Source organism: Acinonyx jubatus, chromosome C1 (genome assembly GCF_027475565.1).
Source record: "Acinonyx jubatus isolate Ajub_Pintada_27869175 chromosome C1, VMU_Ajub_asm_v1.0, whole genome shotgun sequence".
NCBI classification, from domain to species: domain Eukaryota; kingdom Metazoa; phylum Chordata; class Mammalia; order Carnivora; family Felidae; genus Acinonyx; species Acinonyx jubatus.
In genome coordinates this window covers 175,997,907-176,023,649 of record NC_069381.1, presented here as the reverse complement: position 1 = coordinate 176,023,649, position 25,743 = coordinate 175,997,907, and the positions used below count along the sequence as shown (strand labels likewise).

The 25,743-nt window shown below is 35.7% G+C and overlaps 1 protein-coding gene across 4 annotated transcripts in view; it reads left to right on the top strand.

Moving 5' to 3' along the window:
- TMEFF2 (transmembrane protein with EGF like and two follistatin like domains 2) overlaps positions 1-25,743 on the top strand; it is a 229,275-nt gene that overhangs the window by 8,193 nt on the left and 195,339 nt on the right. For all 4 annotated transcript variants that reach the window (XM_053215471.1, XM_027054368.2, XM_027054361.2 and 1 more), the window contains exons 3-4: positions 2,730-2,859; positions 7,128-7,154. In XM_053215471.1, coding sequence (XP_053071446.1) covers positions 2,730-2,859; positions 7,128-7,154 — 157 coding nt within the window. The remainder of the gene's footprint in view (positions 1-2,729; positions 2,860-7,127; positions 7,155-25,743) is intronic.

The window sequence follows — 25,743 nt, the reverse complement described above, 5'->3', positions numbered from 1 at the left end:
TGCAGAAGTAGATGAGAAAGATAAATAGAGAGGTTCCAGGGGTTGGAAAGAAGAAAATGTGGACCCAGAGTAATGTAAGCAGGTTTGAAGGTGGAGATTAACAGGTAGCCAAGGACAAGAATGCCAGAACCTGAGCATGAGAAGCCAACTAGTCCAGCCATCACACTAATTTTGATTACCTTCTGCCTACTGAAAGTGTCAGCAAGACTATGTCACCAGTTGTTCACTTCTCTCAGATCTCTCTTCCATGTGCTCAGATACCATTTTAATGTCAATGGTTCCTCATAAATCCTCCCAGGCCATGTTTCTGACATGAGCACCATTTATGTGGTACTACGTCAGTTCTGCTCACTGGAAGATTGACCTATGGTAGGTCAATTCTGAGATGTAAGTTAAAAAATCCACATATGTTGGGGCACCTGGATGACTCAGTCAGTTAAGCATCTGACTTCTGCTCAGGTCATGATCTCACTGTTTGTGGGTTGGAGGCCTACATTAAGGTCTGCACTGACAGTGCGGAACCTGCTTGGAATTCTGACTCTCCCTCTCTCTCTGCCCCTCCCCTGCTCGCTCTCTCTCTCTCTCTCTCTCTCTCTCTCTCAAAAATATGAAAACATTTTGAAAAATGCGTATATATTTTAGAAAGGTTGTGGAAGGCAGCCCTTATATAGGTTATCACCTGATCAGAAGTGAATACCTATTTAAATATCCTCATTAGTAAAAGGTTCTAATGAAGTTTAAATATAATCACATAGGATAGGGGTGCCCGGGTGGCTCAGTTGCTTAAGTATCCGACTTTGGCTCAGGTCATGATCTTGTGGTCCGTGAGTTCGAGCCCCGAGTCGGGCTCTGTGCTGACAGCCTAGAGCCTGGAGCCTGCTTTGGATTCTATGTCACCCTCTCTCTCTGTCCCTTTCTCTCTCTTTCTCTCAAAAATAAATAAACATTAAAAAAAATCATTAAAAAATATAATCACATAGATAGACTGAGTCTGGGAGCCAACAGTATAACTGTGAAAAGGAATTACTGCATAGAGAGCTTCCAGAATATGTAGATTAGAAATTGTAGAAGTGCAGAAGATTTCTAAAATATGTCATATTTAAAATATTTAAATGATTTTAATCACATGTAAGTAATTTCTAAATAGATGTGATTTAATACCTAAATCATCATGTTAGCAATTATGAAGATCATAATATGAGTGTCATACAATTTGGACTTACTATTGGGAGAAAAGTGTATCACTATTAATAAGTTCTATTTTAGTTTTCCAGTAACAGATACAAAGCAAGACTCATAAAATAAGACTTTTTATTTCAGAGAACATTGATTTATCCCATTTTATTTATAAATTACTAGGGTGATTAAGCCATTTTACATAAACAAAAAGAGCAAGAGTTAAATGGTTGATTGAGAGGGAGAAAGTACAGATATTCTAAGAAAATAGAGTAAAAAAATAAATTTCAGTTTTTTTTATTATAAGATCGTAACCTTACTGAAAATCTGTTCTTTTTTTTTTTTGGCATAAATCTTTGAGTCGAATTTAACTTATGATAGCGTTTCAGGTTTATTATCATATACATTAAAACTTTCCTAGCCACCTCACCAGATCACTGGTTAATTTTGTATGTACAAAATTATGTATGTACTTACAGCCATGAGAAATCCAAATCTTTTAGTAAGAACTAGAAACAGAAGAGTGTTTCCACATGCATATGTATGTATGATTTGCTTTACTTAGTTTCTAGCATAGGTGGGTATTTATAAGTAATCATCGTGGTTATTATGTTTGTTACAATTAAACAGTGAAGCATCAGTAGTAGTAATCATGAGATAATCACATCTCTAGTGTAATTAGCAGGTATAGGACACAGCCAAATATCTCTAATGCCTTAGAGTGTGATTATATTACAATGAGTATACCCTGTAGGTTGCCTCATTTACATTGTAAAATGTGTACTTTTTTGTAATGAGGTTGTTTTAAAAATGAACTTTTCTTTTTATGAAATATATATTAATAGTCATACTTTTCAATAATCAATTAAGTTTACATATATATGTTTTACATACTTATCAGTAAACCTTTCTTCAATAGTTACCGATTTTTCCCTTGTATTCCATTTGCTGTTTTTTTTCTTGCACTATATCTGTCCATATCTGATGATCTAAAGATACATGACAAATGAATTAGTAATCCAAATGTCTTACCCAAATATTTAGAAATGTGTAAAGATTAAAATTCAATAGAGAAAAAACATAGTAAGGCGTAACTGACTTCATTGGTATTGCAGCTATATACTTCTGCTCCAAACACGGATAGGCATTACTTATTTTTAATAACGTGAATGTTGTAGCGTGTTTTGATTCTTTCCACCAAGCCAGATGGACATATATCTGAAAAGCAGTATTAAATAATGTTGATACATTTTTTGCAATATCTTTTTACAATTGCTTGTCCAATCACTTTGTTGGAATTACCTGATCAATTCAGAAGCTTTTTGTCTCCCCCCGTCCCCCATCTGAATCAAATGACTGATTGGCCCGACTTGACATTACTTTTCTGTATCTTTGAATGATGCCCTTGTAAGGTCAAAGACTTAATGGAAATGATGGGGATTACTGAAAATGAAAACAAGTACTTTCTTTTGCAAATGATTATTTCTGTTCAAGGTCTCAAAGGTATGCAGACTCCAGTAGTAACCATATGCTTATATCTGTGTGTTCCCCAGTGCAACAGTGACTATGTGCCTGTGTGTGGCTCCAATGGGGAGAGTTACCAGAATGAGTGCTACCTGCGACAGGCTGCATGCAAACAGCAGAGTGAGATACTTGTGGTGTCTGAAGGATCATGTGCCACAGGTATGTATATGATCCTAAAGACTCCGAGACCTTTGGGAACCTTTGCTTTTCCTGTTATGTTATCTCCAGATAAATCATTCAGACTCTGTACTGGCTGGATAAGCCTCTTACTCTTTCGCACAAGGCATGCATTATTCTTATTTTTGCCTCGTTTACATTTCGAATCACTTATGGAAGAAAGAGAAAATCTACCATAAGCATGTTGATTTTAATACATATGTTATTTAATGAAGTGCAGACAGTTGAATAATATAATTAGAGCTCTAGATTTACTGCCTATGTGCCAAATATAGAGAAACTTATCTAAGCACGGATAAAGTTGGTTTGTTTGTTTTGAACAATAGCATCATCTGCCAGAGGGCAGTTTTGCAGATCTGGGTTTGAAAGTGGAAGTTTGGGTAACCTCAGCAGCACTAGAAAATATGAGCTTCCTTCAAAAGTGAAAACACAGAATCGTGCCAGGAAAAGTCTATTTTAATGGAAAGATAACAACTATTAGATAGATCACACGTATTTTGTAGATAACAGGTGTTTTTCTATTCTAGGGAACTTTGTACAAAGTCATGTGTATGATGGTTGGGTCAGGATGGTAAATGAGCAAGGAGAAAGTCTTGTATTCTTTAAAAGATTATTTTAAGTCTGTTGATGGCTGGTAATTGATTGTGTTCCAAATTGTACCAGTGACTAGTAAAGTTCCTAAAAACTAGCAGAAGAGAATGATATTATTACTCACAGATGATGATGTAGGCTTTTTTGTTTTGGTTTTGGTTTTTAAGTAATCATTTCTGTTATATGATTCTTTCCCTCATTATGTGAACGTCCTTCCTGGTGCCCCACTTACCTCTTATTTGCTAGAGCAAATAGATCATTGCCACTTCATCTAAGAAGTAACGAATGAAAATGACAGCAACATGTGAGAGGCATTGGACTTGCTTCCCCAGTAGGGAGGAAGGAGGGCCAGCATGGTACTATCATAGTAGAGATGGGGGAAACAGAAAGAAAGACAGGGAGCAAACTAAATATGAAAAATCAATCTGCCATACCTATGGAGAAAATTTAAAGTGATATGTTAAGACGAATCAAATGGGGGAAAAAATGGAACCTCTGACTCTTAGAAGCCAAGAATGTTGGAGGCAAATACCAGAGAGTACTGAGAAAAGGATTTATCTGTTCAAGATCATTTACCTTATCAGTCTGTCTCTGACAGTAGCCAAATGAGAGTCAGTGGGCAGTTATAATAAAGAATCATTAAGTTATGGTATGGCTAGGAACATTTGGTGCCATAATCTTTCTTTCTTACTTGCCAACCTCCAACTTCTTGTAGGTTCAGGCAAGCACATTCTCCTGATTCACACAAATCTTTACATTCTAGTTCCTAATGTATTGTTTATACTATGAAAATAAAGAGTGAGCCAAGTAGAAAATTTAATCGCAGTTGAGTAATCCATACCTACCTGATTCGCATACTTAGATTTCTGTAGGGTTTAATTAGTAAGCCAATCTTGCTGAATGTTTCCCATTGACTTAAAAATCTAAAAGGTTTTTGATCTGAATAATGATGGAGGGACCAAAGTAATTTTGATTAGCCAGGTCTGACTGTAAATAAATTAGAGTTCTGACTTTTGATCTAAAAGAAATTTTCCTTCTTTGTAGATTTTCCATTTATTTTTAAAATGCTATTTGACACTGAATAGAGGTGGCAAGTTGTGATCTCTAGGAATAAAATCCAGTAGAAGATATAACTTTATTACATTTCATTGAACCTACCTACAAATCTTTTTTTTTTTTTTTGGTCCAAAAAATGGTTTCCTATTAGGCAGTCTGCTCAATAGTCTCACTCTCAGTTTTTTGTGTTATAAGAAGTGCATTGGCTAGGAGTTCAAATTTTCAAGTTCAACAGCATGACTTCTTAGGTGTTTTTGTCTCATCAATAAGGATTTAGTAGACTGCTTGTCTCTGGTTTGCCAAGATGGCTTATTTTATATTAGAGAAGCCTCAAAACTTTTCATCACTATTTCATAATAATGCCATGGACCTGTGGTTATTTTTTCCATCTACTCTTCCTTTCTTCCCTACTTACTTGATTTGGGTCTAATAAAACAAAAATTGTCTTAAAGATCATGTCCCTTCACTTTTTAGGAAGATACATGGGAAATACAAGCCAATATACTGCTGCCATTTTTTTCTTTTCCCAAACCATGTGTATTTATTAGAAAACCTATAAATGAATAGGCAAGATGTTTACTCAAAACCTTAATTTTTATGTTCCAGGCACAGTGATAAGCATTTAAAACACACTATTGTGCAGTAAGCCTCAAAACAACCCAACGACATAGACATTACTACACTCATTGAATAGAGGACAAATAAGCTTAAGGTTACATAACATTCCTTATGCTATCAAATGAGTAATGTTTGGAGATTTGAATCTGTAAGCTTTTACATATTTCCTCTTATGTGACTATAAGGATAAAAAGCTGAATAAGACATGGTTCTTGATTTTAAAAAGTTTACAGTCTTCAGAAGAAACAAGAAGCTGTACACATTTAACTAAAACATATAGAATATATTCGTGTTATAATATAACAACCTGTTAGGCTCTGATACTTATAAGTAATACTGAATTAAGCTTTAAAATTAATTCAAATAAATTTAGTTCAAATTTTAGCTGTGAAAGTATGTAAACATTGACCATTCAAGCACTGTCCTATCCAAAAGTGATGGTGCCATGAGTTCTGATGGTCAGTTCAGTTGACAGCACTATTCTACTATGGAGATGAATGCATCAGCCTTTGTTGATCTGTTACCATTAAACAGAGAAGGCATATGATTAAAATCCTTACTTGGTCATACATTTAGTAAGAAGGGTTTTTCTTATAAATTGTTTTACCAGTTAGCTTGCCTTAAGGAAAGACTCTGCTGGGCTAAAGACACAAGTTAATAAATGACTTGGCTTTCTGACTTAATACAGTGTTAGACTCTATGAATTTAGTGAATATGAGTCTCCACCAAGGCTGATTATTTAAACTACTACTCCTTCAGAAGTGCCATTTGATATCGTTCTTGAATCATTGAGATTTCTGTGTGAGATGAGGGCATTTCAGACAAAGAATACCAGTATTAGTCTTAATCCCCAGTATTAACATTAAAAATACATAACCAAATGTATTTAGAATGAAAAGAAGTGGAGCGCCTTGGTGGCTCAGTCGGTTAAGCGTCCGACTTTGTCTCAGGTCACGATCTTCCCGTATTTGAGTTCAAGTGCGCGTTGGGCTCTGTGCTGACAGCTCAGCTCAGCTCAGAGCCTGGAACCTGCTTTGGGTTCTGTGTCTCCCTTTTTCTCTGCCCTTTCCCTGCTTATACTCTGTGTCTCTCTCTCTCAAAAATAAGTAAACATTAAAAAAAAATTTTTTAGAATGAAAAGAAGTGGAGAGGCAAAAGGAAGATGATGTCCACATTTAAGAGGTAGAACCAGATGGAAACTCAATGGTCTTGACTCCCACCTAGAAAACTGACTGTCCCTTGGAACTGAGTTGTCAGAAATCGACACCTTTGATCAACTGTAATTATGTAGGAGGGAGGGGAGAGAAGAAATGGAGAAAGAGGAATGTCGAAGGCAGGGTATCATTTTTTTTTTTTTCCTGCCAGCATCACTTAGGGTGTATGCAATTTTAAGCACAAAGACAAAAGTCACTCTTCTATTGATTTTAAAAACAAAGGATGAAGTTGGTGGCAGATAAACTCATCCACAATTGTGGTATTTGGAAAACATATTAGCAATTACATGAAAAGATAATCATCTATAAACTGTTTTTTTTTCTTTTTGTGTATATGTGATGTATAATAATATGCCTTAATTATGAGTTTATTTGCCACATGTCTTAGCCTGTTTAATTTCTGAATCTCACTCTTATAAGCATTTTGTTTTCCTTTTTTTTTTTTTTTTTTCAGTTAATGGCACCAAATTCATCCTGGTTAAAATAAAAATATGAGAGATTTTACATAGTCCATTTTAGGAATTGTATCAAAGCTAGATAATAGTTTTTCTTACAAAGTTTAAGAATGAAAATAATAGAGAATTTATTTTATAAGTTATATTATACAAATTAAATTAAATTGATATGAATATATAGTTTCAGGTTAAATATTAGTAATTTTCTCCATTATATGATTGTTTTAATGAAGAAAGTAAACGTGAACTAAATAAAGTCATAAGTAGTTTTTGAATATGTTTCCAAACAAAAACAAAGTATTTCTTTTTCCCCCAGATGCAGGATCAGGATCTGGAGATGGAGGTAAGAGTTACCTTTTTATATATTTGAAGACTTACCTGTAGATATTATTTATGGGTATTAACTTATGTATTTGCCATTACAGATGTCTGATACAAATTCATCTTTTTCATTTTAGGAAAAGGGAAAACAAAGTATCATTCTACTTATTACATAAATGTGTATACATGCAAATATTTTGATATACTTATGAATCATACTTAAGAACATCTCATCTAATCTTTCTTGTTCATTCATTTGTTTGTGCCTGAGTTATCTTTAAGAGAGATATGCATTTCAAAAATTCCTAAAGGAAGCCTCCAAGGACATTTAGCAGGGCAGAAAGAACTCATGAGAAAATTACTTAAATATTGAGATTTTAAAATATATAATATTGTCCTAAAATACCAGGTATTGGGATTAACACATACATAACTATCATGTAAACAAGATCTTATTTATCACATCAATAATTTGAAACTGAAGGAGCTTTAGTTCATAAAAAAAGGTAAAAAAGATAAACAAAATATAAGCCCATGAAAATAAGATATTAGGTTTACTTCTTTGGCTAAATTAATCTCTATTATTTTTACTAATGTAAGACGTGTTTTCATTATTAAATTATGTGTTTAAGGAAGTATGCAAAAGAGAGGTGGAAACTTTTAAATTGGATCTGATGTCAAATAAGCCTTTATTTATGAATTGAATATTCATTGTAAATATCCCAAAATGTTTTTTTCAAATGAAATCCAAACAAAATTCCACCTTTATGGACAACAAGAAAAAAAAAAGTTAGGTATAATTTCAATAAGAATAATAAAAAGAGAATGTATAAAAACATACATTCTTGAGGCCTTGCTTCAGCTGTATAAAATGATCAAATGTATGATTCCAAGTCAATTTTAGTGTTTAAATGCAGAATTTGATGAAAGATGAAGAAAAGAAGGCCTTGGGTTCAAGAAAGATCTAACTTATCACACTATCTAGTTTGGGTAATACTTCAAAGATTTATCAAGTTGCTTTATGTAATGAAAGTCTTATTAGTTTAAGTAATACCCGGAGAACACAATTACAGCAAAATATTGGAGAGCAATTTTTCCCATAAAGGCTAACACTGAACAGAAGTCAAGATTTAGTACCATGAGAGCGTTAAGATGTATTTAATGTCACATGACATTGAACAGTCATTGGATGTCAGGACAGTCTCTCACTACTTCTAAGAAATTGTTTTCTTGCCAGCCTCTCTGGCTGATTAATATAGTGTTCCTAAGAAAGCTTCTCTAATTATTTGGAAAGAAGAGCTTAGAACAAATTAAATAGTAAAGAGAAAAAGAAAGGAAAAAGTTGCTTGAGTAGATATTTCACCATTAGAATATTAAGGAATTAATCAGTTTTAAAAGTGTTGCTTTTGGGAGGAAGTAGTTCGTATGCAAAATTCTGTTTATTTCCCAGCTATATTTAGTCTTTATATATAGATTACCTACTTTTGCAGATAATTACGTTGAGTTTCGACTGTTCCACTGTTCATGCAACAAGTCTTGTTAATTTTTTTACATCTTTAAAAACAACAAACTCGGGGCGCCTGGTTGGCTCAGTCGGTTAAGTGGCTGACTGCAGTTCAGGTCATGATCTTGTGGGGTCCATGAGTTCTAGCCTGCGTTGGGCTCTGTGTTGACAGCTCGGAGCCTGGAGCCTGCTTCAGACTCTGTGACTCCCACGTCTCTGCCCCTCCCCCACTCACACTCTGTCTCTCAAAAATGAATAAATGTTAAGAAAAAATTTAAAAACAAAACAAACTGGACCACAGAAAATCTTCATTGCTCTTTCTGTTAAAATGCCACAATATACTTTTTTCCATTTGAGTCCCCTATCGTATCACACATCATTTCTTCATTTTAATTTATTTCTTAAGAAGACATGGTTTATGTTTCTGATGGTGGATTCCAGCTTTCATTCATTGTAATTAGCTCATGCATGTGGCAGTGAGGTCAACATCACTCTTCCCTGTTTCAGTCCATATTGAGATCTTTGGTTCAGTGTGTTATCCAGTGATCTAAATAAGGTAGTATGTTTTAGGAAATAATTTCGATGCCGTGAATATGATGTTTATAACTTGAATTTTGTACATTGTTTAGAAACCACTCTCCTTTTCTTATTTTCATCTCCTTTTTGCTTTTTACTCTTCCTTTCAATTATTTGTGCTTTATAGTAACTTTGAGGGGAAAAAAAACAAAGCAACTTCTTAAAAGATAATTGTTTTATAAAAAAGAAAGGACATATAACCCATTTAATTGTGAGTTGTACTCTTTTTCTCAATAGTTGTTGTTCTGAAAGTTGTGGTATTGAGTATTTACTCTGTGAAAACTATTTTTTTAAATCAAAGACCAAACATTTTTTTAAACTAAATTACTTTTTTTTCTAGTCTTTGTCTTACTTTGCTCTGAAATACTAATAGTTTTAATTTTCTTTAATTTTTTTACTGTACTACAAGGTACCAAAAAGCTGAGTTAATTAAACCTAAAGACCTAGTTTAGGGTAACCTGAACAATTCCAATCCACATATCCATTGGATTGTACATAAAATATATTTGATTCACTACCCCTGCTATTAAAGAAGATAGTCTTGCCTCTGTATTCTGTCAGAGTTCCTGTTACCAAGCATCAGAGGAGCCAGAATCCGTTTCCTTTGAATTAACCAGAAGTGATTAAATGACCTGTGATTGTTTGGTTAATCCATCAATCCTAGCTAGTGATTGTTCTAACAGGTCTCCATAGGATATATTCTCAATAATGTGTATTTAGTTAATAATTGGGGCATATTTGCAAGCACTTTGTATGGTTAATGATTATTTTTCTAATTTCTTTTAACAAAAGTTAATATAATTCCCAACTGGAATGCATTGATCCGAATAGAGAAGTGAACAGATTTATTTGCAAAAACACGTTGTATGTGTAGCTATTATAAATGATATCATGAAACCTCCAAATCCAAAATCACTTCAAAATACATAAATTTTTATTTTTTTAAGATTTTCCTGTATTTTTTAAATTAATGAATTTTATATTAGCAATGAGGGTTAGAACTAATTACCTTAAAATAATTTAAGTTTAACCCATTTGCACAAGGGCATATCTGTCATTTACTACATTTGAGGGAACATTTTTACCACAATATGAAAACGATATAAAGGTTTCATGACATTAGTATACATTTTATAGGGAATTTTAAAAATTTTAACTATTGATCTATTTATTCAGATGAAACAGTTCAAAGGGCTAACTTTACTTAGGTAAAACATGTTTACTAATCTCCAACATGATCTGCAAATATGCGTTCATTTATAAAAGTAACTTACAGTGTAATAGGAAACACTGCATACAAATCTTAAAGGTTGGGTTTTCCCATGCCGGTGACTGTGTCCTTTTAGTGTTCAAGAAAACTCACTAATGCAAAGAATAATTTTGTATTATTTGTTTTGAACATAAGACTTGCTGCTTATGGAATTCTGTTTTCAGACAAAAAGTTGGAAATGCATCTACCTCAAATACCCTTTTTGGATAGTCTCACACTTGAAAAAAAAAATCAGGATAAACTACAATTAACTATAAATGTGTCCTATAGGAAGGTAATGTGTGGTAACGTGTGGACCAAAGTCCAAAGAATTTAAGATCATAGCTGAAAGAAAAGGGTTGGCGTTTCAAGTACTTATATATATGGAGATTTAATGTTGTAAATAAGAAAACGGGTGTGTGTAGGAGGGATAATAACATCTTATCCTCCCACAGACTTCCTTAAGCAACAAATACTGCAGTAAGAAAAAAAGTATTAAAGAAACCTCCTCTTAAAATCCAGGGGTGTGTGGGTGGTTAAAGAATAATTTTTAACCCCTGCTTTTCTCTCAAAGCCTTTTAGTCATATTATAAAGACAAAGCCATGAATATTTTCCTTTATTCTCTTAAAAATATTTCTGGATTTACTGGATTTTTGATAGATTTCTAGAAATAAAAAATAATTCTGGTAAAATTATTTTTTAACTGGTTAAAAATATTTTAACTATTAAAAGAATTATAAATGTATTATCCTGCTATAGGTCTTGAAAACTCCACAAGTAAATTTTAATAACATCTTATGGGAAGTTGTATGATAATATCTGTAGAAATCAAATGTTTCTAAGGTTAGATACAATTGGGTGTATTTTCATTTTGTGAGGTAAAATGAAGCACTGGGCCTATTTATACAACTTATATAATTACATAGATTCAAAAAAATCAGTTAATAGATGAATATCAGATATGTATAGTAACAAATCAAGTTTACATCCATGACTAGTATCAAGACTGATTTTTAATATCCAGGCAATTGTTGAGATAACTTTACTGTATGAAACCAGTTATGATATATTTTTATTTAATGCACAGTTGCCCTGTGAAAATTAACTTTGTACGGTATTACTCAGATATCTAAAATTAGGATGTTTACTGTATATACATTTTGGGTTGAGCAAGAGGTGTTTACAGTGCAACAAATTTTAGACCCTAGGCTGCTATTTCTGATTAATGTGGATTGCCAAAAATGGGGAAACAGTATTGTAAGAAGTTTGAGAACTTAAAAATTGTTTTTTAAAAATCGTTATGTTTCTAATATGAATTTGAGGATACTCAGGAATTTGGTTGAATTGAACAAGCCTGACAGAACCTAGGTGTTGTGGCAAGGTTTCTGCAGCTGTAACAATGAATATGACACAGGTTTTTTTTTTTTTTTTTTTTACTCAAAAGGAGATTACATGTAAATTCTCTTCTTAGCACACAATGGGAAAAATTATGATTCTAATTATCAAAAGAAAAATAATCCCCTGCAGAAATAAAATGTTAAATATACTGTAAATAACAAGGAATTGAATATTCATTCCATAAAATGTTCTTGTATAAGGCGAAGACATTTTTCTCTTCCGTGTTGCTGTACACATTCCCTTTCCTGACCTCGATTTGTGTCTTCTCTACTTCACTGGCATGGTCAAGTTCCAGCAAACACAATATGCCTCACCATGCATTTTCTCCATGACAGCCAAAATCTGACGGGCATCACTTGTAAGCAGCTTCAGCTTAAATACTGATTCAATAAAGAAATTCTACCATGTATATGCAAGGGCTGAGATTCTTTCAGGGCAATACACAGGGGGAGAAAGTGGAAACTTTCCTCACTTCTGTTGTCCTATGCCTGAGAGCTGCTCTTTTGCCTGGAGATGGGCGTATAGCCATCTGAACTGCAACTGAAATCTTATCCCAGCTTTTCCTGGGCTGCAATCCATTGTGCTTTCTCTTCATCTCAAAGAAAAGCAATATTGCAATGGAGTAATGAAATAGAGGTAGAATGAATGAGGAACACGTAATGGATAATAAAATTGGAAAAAATACGAAAAGCAAACAGAAGAAGGGAACAAAGTGAGAATGATGGAAAATGAAAAAGGAGGAGAAAGGAACCTTTGTTATCAACTTGGCTATACTTTGTTTTCAACCTGATTACCATCTTAAACATAAAAATAACTTTTCACCCCAGTAGAATAGTAAGAGTTGTCTGAATTTCTAGAGAAGATTGCTTGAGAATGTGAAATGGATGCTACCAACTTTTGTCTGAATCATCTGTATGAGTTAAAAAAAAAAAAAAACAAAACCTAGGAAAAGAAATGCAATCATTGTGTGTAGGGTGATAGAAATGCTTTGGATTACAAATCAGAAGATATGTATTCTAAATTTTTAATTGGCTTGAAGGCTGCCTATTTGATTTTTACCCTCGTCTCCTTGGAGAATCATTTATCTTATCAGTAAAAGAGAATAATATCTACTTATAGGAAAGATGATTATAACAAACTAATGCAAGGAACTTTGAACTCCAAAAAATTAAAAATGAAATTAAAAGAATATATATTACCTTTGCTCTTTATTCCCATTTATTCTAAGAATATAATTTCTCTGAAGAGTTTAATTAGAAGTTTGAATCTTTTAATCAGTTATTTTTAAATCCACGGTTGAAAGTATTGATGCTGAGATAATGAGAAGAACCCCACGAATCCCCTCACAGTTTTCAGTATTTGGAAGAGGCAGCTTGCTCCATACCTTCAGGGGAAGTAAAATGAGGGTTGATGTCAGAAGAACTGGACTTATGCAAGATAGACAAGAAATGAGGAATAATGTTTAAAATTTCAGAACAATAAATAATTGCTCTTGAAACTAAAATGGCAGGCATATTGCCTCCACAGAAAACCAAAAAACAAGAAATGGCATGGATTCACAATATAGAGAATTCAGTACACTTACAAGGAAGAATGTACATTAGGGTTCCAAGCATTGAGAAGTTTTTCCAAGACTTGAGCTTCTTAGAAAGAAATTCTTTTAAAATAGGTGGAAAGATTTGATTATAGTCCCACTTGATGTCAGAGCATACTTAGATAAATCTGTAAGGATGCTGATACTTAATACGTAATTATTTGGGGTTTTTTAAATTTATTTTTTATTTATTTTGAGAGAGAGGATGTCTGAGCAGGGGAGGGAGAGAGGGAGAGAGAATCCCAGTCAGGCTCCATGGTGTCAGCACAGAGCCCGATGTAGGGCTCAATCTCACGGACTGGGAGATCATGACCTGAGTCAAAATCAGGAGTCTGAGGCTTAACTGACTGAGCCACCCAGGTGCCCTTATAATTATTTGTAAAACATTCCATGGTTTATAAAAAGCACTAAAATAACATTAATTTATTTATCCACAATAATAGCCTTTGGATGTGTGAATGATGACCATGAAGGATAAACAGCTTATCCTCAAACCCAAAAACGGTGCATATGATAACCAAGTCAGTCCTTGAACTCCAAGAATGAAGGAAACTGTAGCGGCACAACTATACCTCTTGCGGTAGCTGTTTATAACAACTACACCAGACCCCATATTCTGTGGTTTATGTAAATCATAAATGCTATCAACACTCATATATGATTTCATTATCCCATCTTCTTACTCCCTTCTCACTCCCATTTTTATTTCTGAATTCATCTGTTCTATTCAACCTAGTACCCAAACGACTATGGGTTTTTGTTGTCTGTTATCTAAGTTAATCGTACTCCAAGTCCATGGCCCATTATGATTGCCACTTATTCTCCTCTATTCATTTTCTCCTTCATCCCCCATCCCTAATCCCATTCCTTTTTGTCCCCTAAGTATTCACTGTAAGGTATTCAGTATACTTTAAATTATTGTTGGTGGTAGGGGGCAGTATGGATATTTGTGTAGCAGCAGGAAGTAATGATTAAAAACACAGGTTCTGGGGTTGCCTGCATGGCTCAGTTGGTTAAGCGTTCAATCCTTGATTTCAGCTCAGGTCATGATCTCATGGTTCATGAGTTCAAGCCCCGTGTCAGGCTCTACACTGACAGCATGGAGCCTGCTTGGGATTCTCTCTCTCTCTTTCTGTCTGCCCCTCCAGCGCTTATGCTCTCTCCCTCTTTCTCTCTCTCAAAATAAATAAATAAACATTAAAAAGAATACATACATACGTACATACATACATACACACACAGGTTCTGGATTTAGAGCCTGTAGGTTTGATCCCATCTCCACCACTTTCTAGCAATGTGACCATGGGCAGGTTACTTAGACTCTGTTTTTAGTTTCTTCATCTGTGATCCTGGCAGGGTTTCCGAAGAAGTAGACCTTGAGGTTGAGATCTGTGCATTCAAAGTTTACTGAGTAGTAGTCTCAGGATCAACATCTGTGCAAGGGAGGAAAGTAGGACTGGGCAGAGGGAGAAGCTGAACTGGTGCAGTTTAAAAAAAGCCACAGCAATGTTTCTACAGAGCTCTTAAGATGGGAGGGCCCCTATTAATTGTACTGAATCAGAACAAATGGGGCTGACCTTCACATCCCTCCATTGATACCCACTGATGTGGGCAACCCCAAAGAGGGAGTGTTGCCTTGGGCCAGGTGGCTCTCTTCTTCTGCACAATAGACCAGGAAAGAGACTCGGCAATGAGCTGTCTGTATGCAACACTCCCCAATAGCTGAGAAGGGGAAAATGTGAATGTTGCACCCTGGCCTCCTTTATGTTCTTTAAAATTTAAAACAAAGGGAAAAAACAGGCAAAATTTCTGATCTTGTAGAGCTTATTTCTTGTGAAGAGACCCAAACAGTAAACAAATAAACAAAGGAAAATATAGATTGTCACATGCTAATGACTTCTATGGAGGGGGAAGAATGGGATAAGGAAAGGTTGGGGGAGGGGTGCTGCTAGTTAGCACGGGATGATCCAGAAGGGCTGGACAAAGATAAGGAGGAAATGAAGGAGCAAACCTAGCAGATAAGCAAAGGGAGGGCATTCCAGGACAAGTGCAAAGCGTACTTGGGTGATCCAAGAAGATCAAGGATGCTAGTTGAACTAAAGCAGGGGAGAGGGTGCTTGGAGTTGAGGAAAGGAGGTGGGGGTGAGCCTGTAGACCTTCCTACAAGGTTTGGCTCTTTCTGTGAGTGAACTGGAAGCCGTGATCTGACTGGTGATTTTGTAAGATGTGTGTTGAGAATGCACTGTGTTGAAGTAAGGGAGGAAGTGGGGAAGAAAAGAGATAACGTTCTTTTGTCTGGTGGCTGTTGATTTGCAGGAATCTGTGGTATATTTTCCAAAGTGTCTCTTGTTTGTTTTAGATCTATCAGTTGGCTACCTATCTGAGGGACATTGTCTGTGGTCCTTTATTGAACAGATACTCTAGGTTTTGCTATAGTCTAATCCATTTTTTTCTCTTAAGGTACTTCTTATTTGGGGTTTTATTTAAGATGTCCTTCTCCTGTTTTGATATTTTTAAGCAAGCAATACTTAGGGGACAAAAAGGAATGGGATTAGGGATGGGGGATGAAGGAGAAAATGAATAGAGGAGAATAAGTGGCAATCATAATGTGCCATTTGGGGTTTTATTTAAGATGTCCTTCTTCTGTTTTGATATTTTTAACCAACACATAGGAATCCCTCTGTATGCCACAGTGCATGCCAAATTGCACAGAATTGGTTTCAAACTTGGATTTGAAAATACAGCTTTTTTTTTCACCATACTAAATGTTCAATACATATTGTAGCATATGATTTTCCATGTGTACTTAACAAAGAGCAATTTCATTTTCTCCGGTAAATTACACAGTTGTTATAACTCCGGAATAGAGAAAAATCCAGGAATAAATAGAAAACAATGTTTAAATAATGTTAGCATCCTGGCTCAATGAGTCAAACCAAAAGAATTATTCCAGAGCTTGTCAGTTAGTAAACGGGTTCTGAAAAATCTTTTAGTTTTGTATTCCTTGCTGATCTCTTTGAGAAGAATAAAAGGGGAACTAACCGGATTTTAAATCAGGTCTGATGCTTCCAAAAACCTGTTCTACAGATGGATCATTTAAGCTGAATCCAGTCCTAATTAAATATTTCTTGTAACCTTAATCTTTCCCCCAATTTTCTCATTTTCCAGCTGCTTTTCTCACTCCTTAATCCCATAGTTTGGCTGAATCGGTGGCTGTTTTGTCATTACCTTCTTTGGGTAAAGGCCACAAACAGAAAACTCATTATTATGAAATCAGTTAAAGAGGAAACCCATTTTTATGATGGCTTCTATGTAAAACTGATGTGCTCTGCACATATTTGTTCCTGGCAAAATTGAGAAATTTCTCATGATCTTGTAAGCACTAAATTAGGACAAGAGTCATTCCAGATACACTGACTGTCCTCTCCGGAGACCATAGCACTAACAGAAAAACATGACCTTTGGCAAGTAGAATTTCTGACACATCGATATTAGTGGTATTGGTGGAAACTTGGTGAAAAAATATGTTGAGCTAGAGAGCGTCATCTTTTCTCAACCCTTCGAGCTTTGTGATGCCTTTTGAGATTTTAAGGGTTGGAGAGTTTACAATGTTGAGGACTTATTCAGTTGCTCAAAAGACAACCATAATAGCAGCTTGGATGTGGTTGTCTTTGAAAGTAGGTGTTATTTTTAAATATAATTAAAGAGAAACACAGCTGGCAGTTTAGAAAAAGAAGGGAATTAGTAGTAAAGTTATTATACTGCATCTTAAATGGTGGGATGGTATGAAATGGTTATATTCTGGAAGCTCACACTCTCACTGCTTTTGAGGTCCATGCTGTCCAATGTTCAGACATCGATTAGAAAACTCCCTTGGCCTTTCACTAAGAGAGAGCTCCTGTATGCCGAGCTGTGCTTTGAAATGGAATGTGGCAGAGTTATAAAGCCAGTCTAGTCCTATAAATCAGCATGCTCTGTGGATTTTCCATTGTGGACAGTTCTCAAATCTATATCTCCAGACCATCCACCAATCCCCTATTTCAGTCCCTAGGCATTCCTCGTCTATAACGTTGAAAAAAAGCCTCCTAACAGGTCTCCCTGCTTTCAGTCTTGTCATCCTAATTTTTTTCTTACACAGTCAGAATGATTTATATTAAACACTTCTCTGAGCATATCATTGCCCTGCTTACAACCCAACAATGGCTATCCATCTTCCTTAGAATTAAAGTCAGTCTTCTAGTAGGAGAAACAAAGACCTCCAGAATTAGTCCAGTGCCTGCCTCTCTATACTCATCACTAGTCTTCTTCACCTCAGACTTGCCACTCCAGTATACCTTTTCATTGACAGTAGTTCATTGGGATACAACACAATTGATTTCGTGCCTTTTTGCTTTGCTCATGCTCTTCATTCTTCCCCATGCTTTTGCCTAAATATTAGTCACCTTCCAAGACTAAATCAGGGATCAGACTCTATAGGAAGATTTCCTTCGATCTCCTGATTGGTCTAAATACCTCTCACCGATTCTCCTTTGTATCATCAAACTAATTCGTTGAAATAATCTGTTTGTATATTTGTCTGGAGGTAATTGTTATTAACACTCTTATATACACAGGCCACAAGACCTGGTGCTTAGTAGGATCTCATTAAATATTTGCTCGGCTGAACTAAGGCTCTGACACTAACAGAAAACAAGTGTGCTTGAACTTCAAAATGTTTCCTTCGCATTTGCAAACTACAGCTTAAATTATTTGAAATCCAAAATAAAAGTTGAATGTTAAGGGCTTTATGTACTGAAAAAACCTGTAGAATTATCTTAATTTCATAGAAGAGGACTGAAAAACAACAAACCCCAAAATTAGAGCATGCCCCATCCCACCAAGAACAGGCGAGAAGATGATATTCATAAACCTAAACCAGCTTCAAAATTAAGCACCCACTTATATATCCTTATGTGTACAAAACTCAAAGAAAATAAAGGTAACCAAAGAGAATTCTGGCGAAAATAGGCTGCAAGCTTAATCTGAAAGGCTTTTTTCCATTGCCTTTTCTTTGTTTTTGAAGAGCATCAACTGATACTAGTATATCAACGTGTTCACTTGTGATTTACCTCATTCTCCTAAAAGTCATGTGTGAGAAAAAAAAAATTGAAGTTATTTTAGGATTCTAGTTAGTTAGTTTGTAGGTAATTGAGGTAATTTTACCCTATGTGAGTACTTTATTTCACATCCAAATTACTTATTAAAATACCAAATGACTTTGGCCAGAGAACAGAATCATTTGGAAATCCACTTGATGCTTTCATTTATTTGACATTGAACTAGTGAAAAAAGCCTGTCTTTTCTGAGTTTTCAAGGAATTATAATGATTACCCCACATAAAATGTACTTTAGCATCAAAGAATATTACGTGCAAAATAGAACACTGGGTATTTGTTCCTTCCATCTAGAAAGCTTCTTAACCTAATGAAATAAGAGCGGGACTCTGTGAGCTTCAGCTGTTATGAGATATGCAGCAATATAGGGAAGAGGAAAAAGGAGCCTCCACGTGATGCCACGAAGATTCTAGAGCAATGATTTTAGAGTATGTCACCTCACTGTTTGAGACTGAAAGTGAAGATACTACCAGCAGAATTCCCCAGAACTGTGCCTGGCATGCAGTTAGGCACTTAATAAATATTGGATAAAATAATGGGTGGATAAATGAGCTGACTGGGCAATGATATCCACTCCTACCATAGCAATTAATTGATGTGTATGTGAATACGGACTGATGTGCATGTGAATAGAGACATCGTTCCTTAAGAAATGAGAAGAGAGTGATTATATTTATTTTATCAACTCCAAGCCACACCCCTCACCCCACCCTTTCCACCCCATCTATTTCCCCCCCCCCCCATCCATGAAATAGGAACAATGTGCTAATGCTGTGCTCAGATATAAAAGAACAGATTTGTGAGGGATAAAAAGGAGAGTTTGGAGGAACAAGGCAGGAGGGCAGTCTGATGAGAGAGAAAAGGATGTTCCAATGCAAAATTTCAGAAGAGAGGAGAAAGCAGCGAGGTTTAATATTTTGTAGAAATAGAGTTTTAGTGTCCAAGTAAGAAACAAAACAGGTGGAATTTTAAATAGACTGGGTAGACTATTGTTGCTTATAGGTTCCGACTTTTAACATCTCTTTGCATTATTAACCCAAATGATATTTACTCATTTAATGCACTTCCCTTCTCGGTTGTTTCTGTACTCCCTACACATTTGTTTTGAGAAGAAACCGAGAAAAATGTGTCGCAGGCATAGATTTTCTTCCTAACTCTACCACATATACATTTTCCTTTCCATCTAAAATAGCACTTAATGCTGCCGGCACATATTTCATTAGGAAAAAATAAGTTTCATTCTGGCCAGACAAGACAAAGGTGGAAATCAATGTTTAATACTGCTGAGTAGGAGAGCTGAAACCTTCCCCTCCGCTGGAACTTCTGAAAATGTGTTCTGTGGAACTTGAATGCTTCAAGATGCTATTATACCAGAGTCTCCAGGTAAGTGAGATTGGGAAATGCAGTATGTTTTCGTTTCTTTTGAAGAGTCACATATTGGATGACGACCTTGTTTCCGTTTGCCCGAGACTTTTCTAGTTTTTTTTTTTTTAAAGATTTTATTTTTAAGTAATCTCCACACACAGCGTGGGCTCGAACTCACAACCCCGAGATCAAGAGTTGCACACTCCAGCAACGCAGCCAGCCAGGCGCCCCGAGACTTTTCCAGCTTTAGCACAGAAAATTCAGCAAACTCCTCAGCCCTGTTAAAAGTGGGACCATTGATCACCTTAGTCACATGCAAAAGACTGAAATATCTTCCAGTGAGAAGCAGGTTAAATTCTGTTTAAACCATGTTTTTCAAGAACTCCTGACCATGAAACATTTTTCTTAAACAAAGATATTAAAAATCAAAGGACTTGGTCATCTGTGGTACACCTTGAACTCCAAATGATTGGCTGGATGAATTTATGAAAGGGACTTCTGTTATACTCAAGGAAGTATTGGGTTCAACAAAGAATTTTTTCTGAATTTCAGAGATATTTTTCTCACTTTTTCTAAGTAGTTTTTAGCTCTAAATATCCGAGAATTAAAAAGTACTATTTCTGACATTTCTAGCACACGGTATTTACTGATAATGCTGAGGGAGCATTTCTTTTGACAAAGTTCCTAATTTTTGTACCTCTGGGACAAGGCCAAGCAGACGAAAAATTCAATAGCTGCATACTACTCCCGGAGCTTCCTGGAATGATAAGGAATAGACAGAAAAGTGCTTCAAATAGGGTGTGATTTTTAGGTATGCTGCTTTCCAACTGAGTAATAGGAACTGATAAAGACACATCGGTGCTAATTTACACAGATGTGTGTATGTATAGTTACATAAGCCACTAACATTCATATAGCTTCTCTTTAATAATTAAGCCCAGTGTAACACTCTAAAGACTAATACTTTTATTAACAAACTTAATGAATGCCTGCTATGTGTCAGGTTATTATAGCCAAGCAGTAAATACTTACTATAACTGTTCAAGAAAAGCATATCAGCACCATTTTCCAATGAAGAAAATAAAAGACACAAAGTCTGAGTTACTTGTCCAGGACTGTGTAGTTAGTGGCACAGCCAGGGGCTTAAACTCAAGCCCCTGAAGGTCCTACTTGTCCCCTTTCTCTGCTGTTTCATGTGAAGTCTGCCATATATTTTAAAGTCAGGGATTTAAATTTAAAATCTATAATCTTTTATGTGAAAATATATTAAACATCTATGAATTTGAAAGGGAAGTAGCTGTGAAGTAGGAAATTTGCACTAATTGGGGAAACATCTATGCTATTTATTTTGTGTGATGTGACCTGGGCTTGAACTTCTTGGTGTGTGCACATGTGCATGCACAAACACACACACACACACACACACACACACACACACACACACAGATTTTTTATTCAAAGAATGTATTCCATGTGGTTTTTGATAACATAGTACTTATCCATATATTATACTGTATATTCTCCTAGTATGGATAATATAGCATCATGCTATTATTATATTTTGTGCCAGCTGTGCTTTAGGTGTTTGGGATACAGAAGAAGTCCCTGTTAACATGAAGCCTAATTCTCAAGGGAAGACACAGACATAAAATAAGTAAATAAAGAGATAAGAACATTTCGTCGAGTGATCATTTCTTTTAATAAAGTAAAGCAAAGTGATGTAATACAAAGTGACTGCGTTTGTGGGAAGAGAGAGATTTGCACTGAACTCCTGAATTATAGAAAAGAAAGGTGCTCCAGGATCCAGAGGCAAGGCATTTGAAGCAAAGAAAGAGCAAATGTGAATGCTCTAAGGGAGATCTTAGTGAAATCCAGAAACAGGAAGAAACTAAGTATAGCTTGAGCAAAACGATGAGCAGGAAGATGGGAAGCAGAGTGGAGAAGTGATAAGGAATTGGATTGTATTCATAATGTCAGGGGAAGCCTTAGAAAGGGAGCAATATAATCTGGCTTATATTTTTGAAAGACTACTCTGTGCTGTGTGGACAATGAATTGTAGATGAAATAAGAGAGGAAGCAAAGAAACCAGTACAAAGGATTATTGTGGCAGGACAGGTAAAGATGACCTTGACCTGGCCAGGGTAGTGGCAACAAAGATAAAGAGAAGGTGACAGATGTACTGGTGCCCCGTATTTACTCAAATCGCTTTCCATCCCTTTCCATAATGATGCTGGTATGAGCAAAAGTGTTGTATGCCAATGTAAAGAAGGATCTGGAAAGGGAAAGGAAAAAAGATAATCCCGTCACCTCATTTTGTAGTCCTCAAATTCTCCATTCACATTCCACATGAATGAAAAGAGAGCTTTACTTTAGGACATGAACATGTTTCATAAAAAGTATCACTAAAACAACAACAACAAAAAGACTAAGCCCATGCATTGAGCCTATTATACTTATCTAAGGCAATTTTCTCAGACTTCAAGAGGAAAGCAGATTGATGTACTTTTGGGATTTCCAACCAGTGGCTTTTCAATAAAGCCTTCATATGATAATAGTGTTTTTGTTTTTCATTTACCATTTTTAATGTATACCACTTAAGCGTCACCACTGGTGTGGCAGTAAAAGGTAAAATATAAAACTACGCAGCTCTGTAATTTGGCCTTTAAATGGCTTTATGTATTTATATTCTATGTAGGCTATGTAACAGATTGTGATAACAGAATCCAATATAATCAAATTGCAGCCTTACGAATATAGCAAATATCATGAAGCAGCTCCCTTCTGCTGACTCAAAGAGTGGGAGTTCCATTTCTTTCATTATATTTTTTCTGTAACAGGTTATCACTAGCAACACCTTTGTGGCAGTTCCGCTCTGTCAATGCGAATGTCCCCACAGTAGCACTTTTACCTATATTTACCATGATTCTCACATTGAATTTTTTTTCCTCTGGAGACAACTAATTTGAGTGTCTTGAAACATAAAACTTACGGCTTCCACTTGTAGTTTCCCAGTTCACATAGGTATATATTAGAAGTCACTTTCAAACGCAAAAAAAACAAAAAAAACAAAAAACCAAAAAACAAAAAAATCCCAAGGCCCTCAGATAGACTTTGTTCGACCTCCATGCTGCTACCCTATTTTATTTCTCTAAAGCCTGTAGCCTCTCACGTCTGCTGTTATAAGGCAAAATGATACATGTGCTGCTAGAGAGATATATGAACACCACTACATTTAAACTCTGCTTGTCGGTATGTTGAAATGCAAATGCAGACACCAGAACATCCTGAGAGTGGCGTCATTTAATTCACTCTCTCTCTCCTGTCCAGTCTTGGGTGGGGATTTAAAAGGTGCTGTTAAATATTTGTAAAGATGTCTTTGGCAGAGATTATTTTTGAATGAGTATGGTTGTTTTTCTGTTTTGTTTTGTCTAGGGTGGTTATTTGATTTTTTTAAAACTTGTTTAGCTTCTCCTCCTCTTTAACCTTAAATTGTGATTCTGTTATACTCTGGAACTCACAGGGGTCACCCTTACTGGATTCATGAAGTGGGAATAGTGTTGTACCAGTAGGGGGAGCTCATACCATGCCTATATTGTGGGTTGTAGCAAAGTTTCTTCTGTAGGTTTGTACAGTTAGGGTGGAGCTATTTAAACTCTAAAGCCAACAAAGATCATGGATTGGAATAAAAGTTATTTACCCCAGTTGAAAAGTTGTAATTTGCTAAAATTGTCAATCTCAACTATGGTAAAAGTTTAGGTGACTTTGGTGGATGAATCTGCATGCCATGGTTGAATTTTTTCAGAGAGCTAAAATGTGGGGCTTTAAGACATGTTAAAAGATTTCTTCCCTGTCATATGTGTACTTTCCTCCATAAGTAATAGACTCAACACCTAACGTGAAGGGTTTTTGTTTGTTAATGACTGTGGGTCAATGTAAACATGGCAGGTCCCAGATGAAAGTGACAGTGGATATAGGGTTGAATGGATACCGCTTTTACTTTTAGACTTGTTTTTCCTCATAAATGTGTCCTAAATAAGTTTACTAAGTTGGCATCAAATATTGTCTGACAGTCACCGGGATCATTATTAGCTAACTTTCACCCAAATCACTGAGGACTCAGGGCTTGAAGCATCCTCCTCCCATTCTTTTTTCTTCCTCAAGGTTGTTATGGCCTTTGAGTTGTCAGCACCTTTCAAAATACTCTCTGCAATTTTAGACTCTCTAATATGGTGGACGTTGACCACTTTGTTGTGAATGTAGTTTTTTTCTTCTCCCCCAGTATTTAATGTGTTCACAGGAGATGCTCATTTCTTATACTTTATTGAGCATCCATTTAATACCAGGCACTGAAGGAGAGACCCAAGGTTAAAAAATAAAAATGAACAAGACTGACTTCTCCCCACAACAAACTGATGATCTGGGCAATCCAGCACTAGCGTGCTGGGAAAAGAGTGGTTCCAAAGCCAAGTTTTCTTCATCAGAAGAAAAGGACACAGTCATTTTCAACCTAGTCTGAATGTTTGACTTTCAAATCATTTCTCACTCAAGCCACTTGTCTAATTGCTTACATTATGTATAATAAATTTGAAAGTTTTTGCGTGTGAAAGTGCACAATGCCTACGTTTGGATGGACCTCACTTATGTAATCACTTCTGTCGTATAATTTTCACCCAGAGGAATGTGCTATTTCATTGGTAGAATCTGTGTGCAAACACTGGTGTGCAAGTGGCAGGATGGGAGACAGAGCAGAGAGGAATGTGAGGTGAAATGGGAAGAGGAGACTGGAAGGTGGAAGAATGTTCCCGGGCATTGGCTCTTGTTTCCTCAGGGTGAGCCCCACAATTATCTAGCAGTTTTCTAGCAATAAAATAGCTGTCCTATGGTCGATAAGCCTTTAGCATGACAGAGTGATGACCCTAGACTAGATTCTCAGATTTAAATACCTCCTTGATTCCCACAAAGCAAAAGCTCTTTTCTCCTATCTCCCTTCAAAATAGACTTTCTTCTTTCTGCTGTCAGTGTTACTACTGTGCAGTATTCCCACTTCAGTGCCTAATTGCCATGGCATCATTGCTGCTACAATGCCTTTCCCTGGTCTTCCCCCATTTCTTTTTCCATCTATTTTATGTTTCCTGACTTGGGTTTCCCTGAAAAAGCTGTTCTGTAAGTATTGTCCGTCCTGCCTGAGCAGACTGACTATGGCGATGCGCAGAGGCCGCTCCTTGGGAAATGCTTGTAGCTTCAACTTCCGGGCCCCTTCTCGGCCTCCATATGTAATTGAGCATTTATAATATTGGGTTTTTTCTTAAAGGAGTTCCATTAAATGATATATATTCAGGCTCTACAGAAACGTGGATCTGTCTCTATGAGTTTTTAGTATTTAGATCTTTGGTTCACTTTTCAATTGTTGTGTTGTTATGTTGTTGTTTTGTGGTTCTGTAGGTAGGTTGTTGCTATGCCGGTTCTTTTCTTAATGAATGTTTTTAACTTGTTTATTTTTCTCCCAAGCGGCTTAGTCCAGAGTTGTGTCAGAAGCCAGGTTTTCTAAGAAAATTTCATGGATCTTTCAACTATTTTTATAAAACATGGTATTTAAATCTCTAACACTAGATCTTATAATATAGATATCCTATGACTCAACAAAGTATACAACACTTAATATAATGTAACATATAACATATGTTAATATATAACATATAATATAACATGTAATATAGATATCCTATGATTCAACAAAGTATACAACATTTGAGCCAAATGGTGATATACAT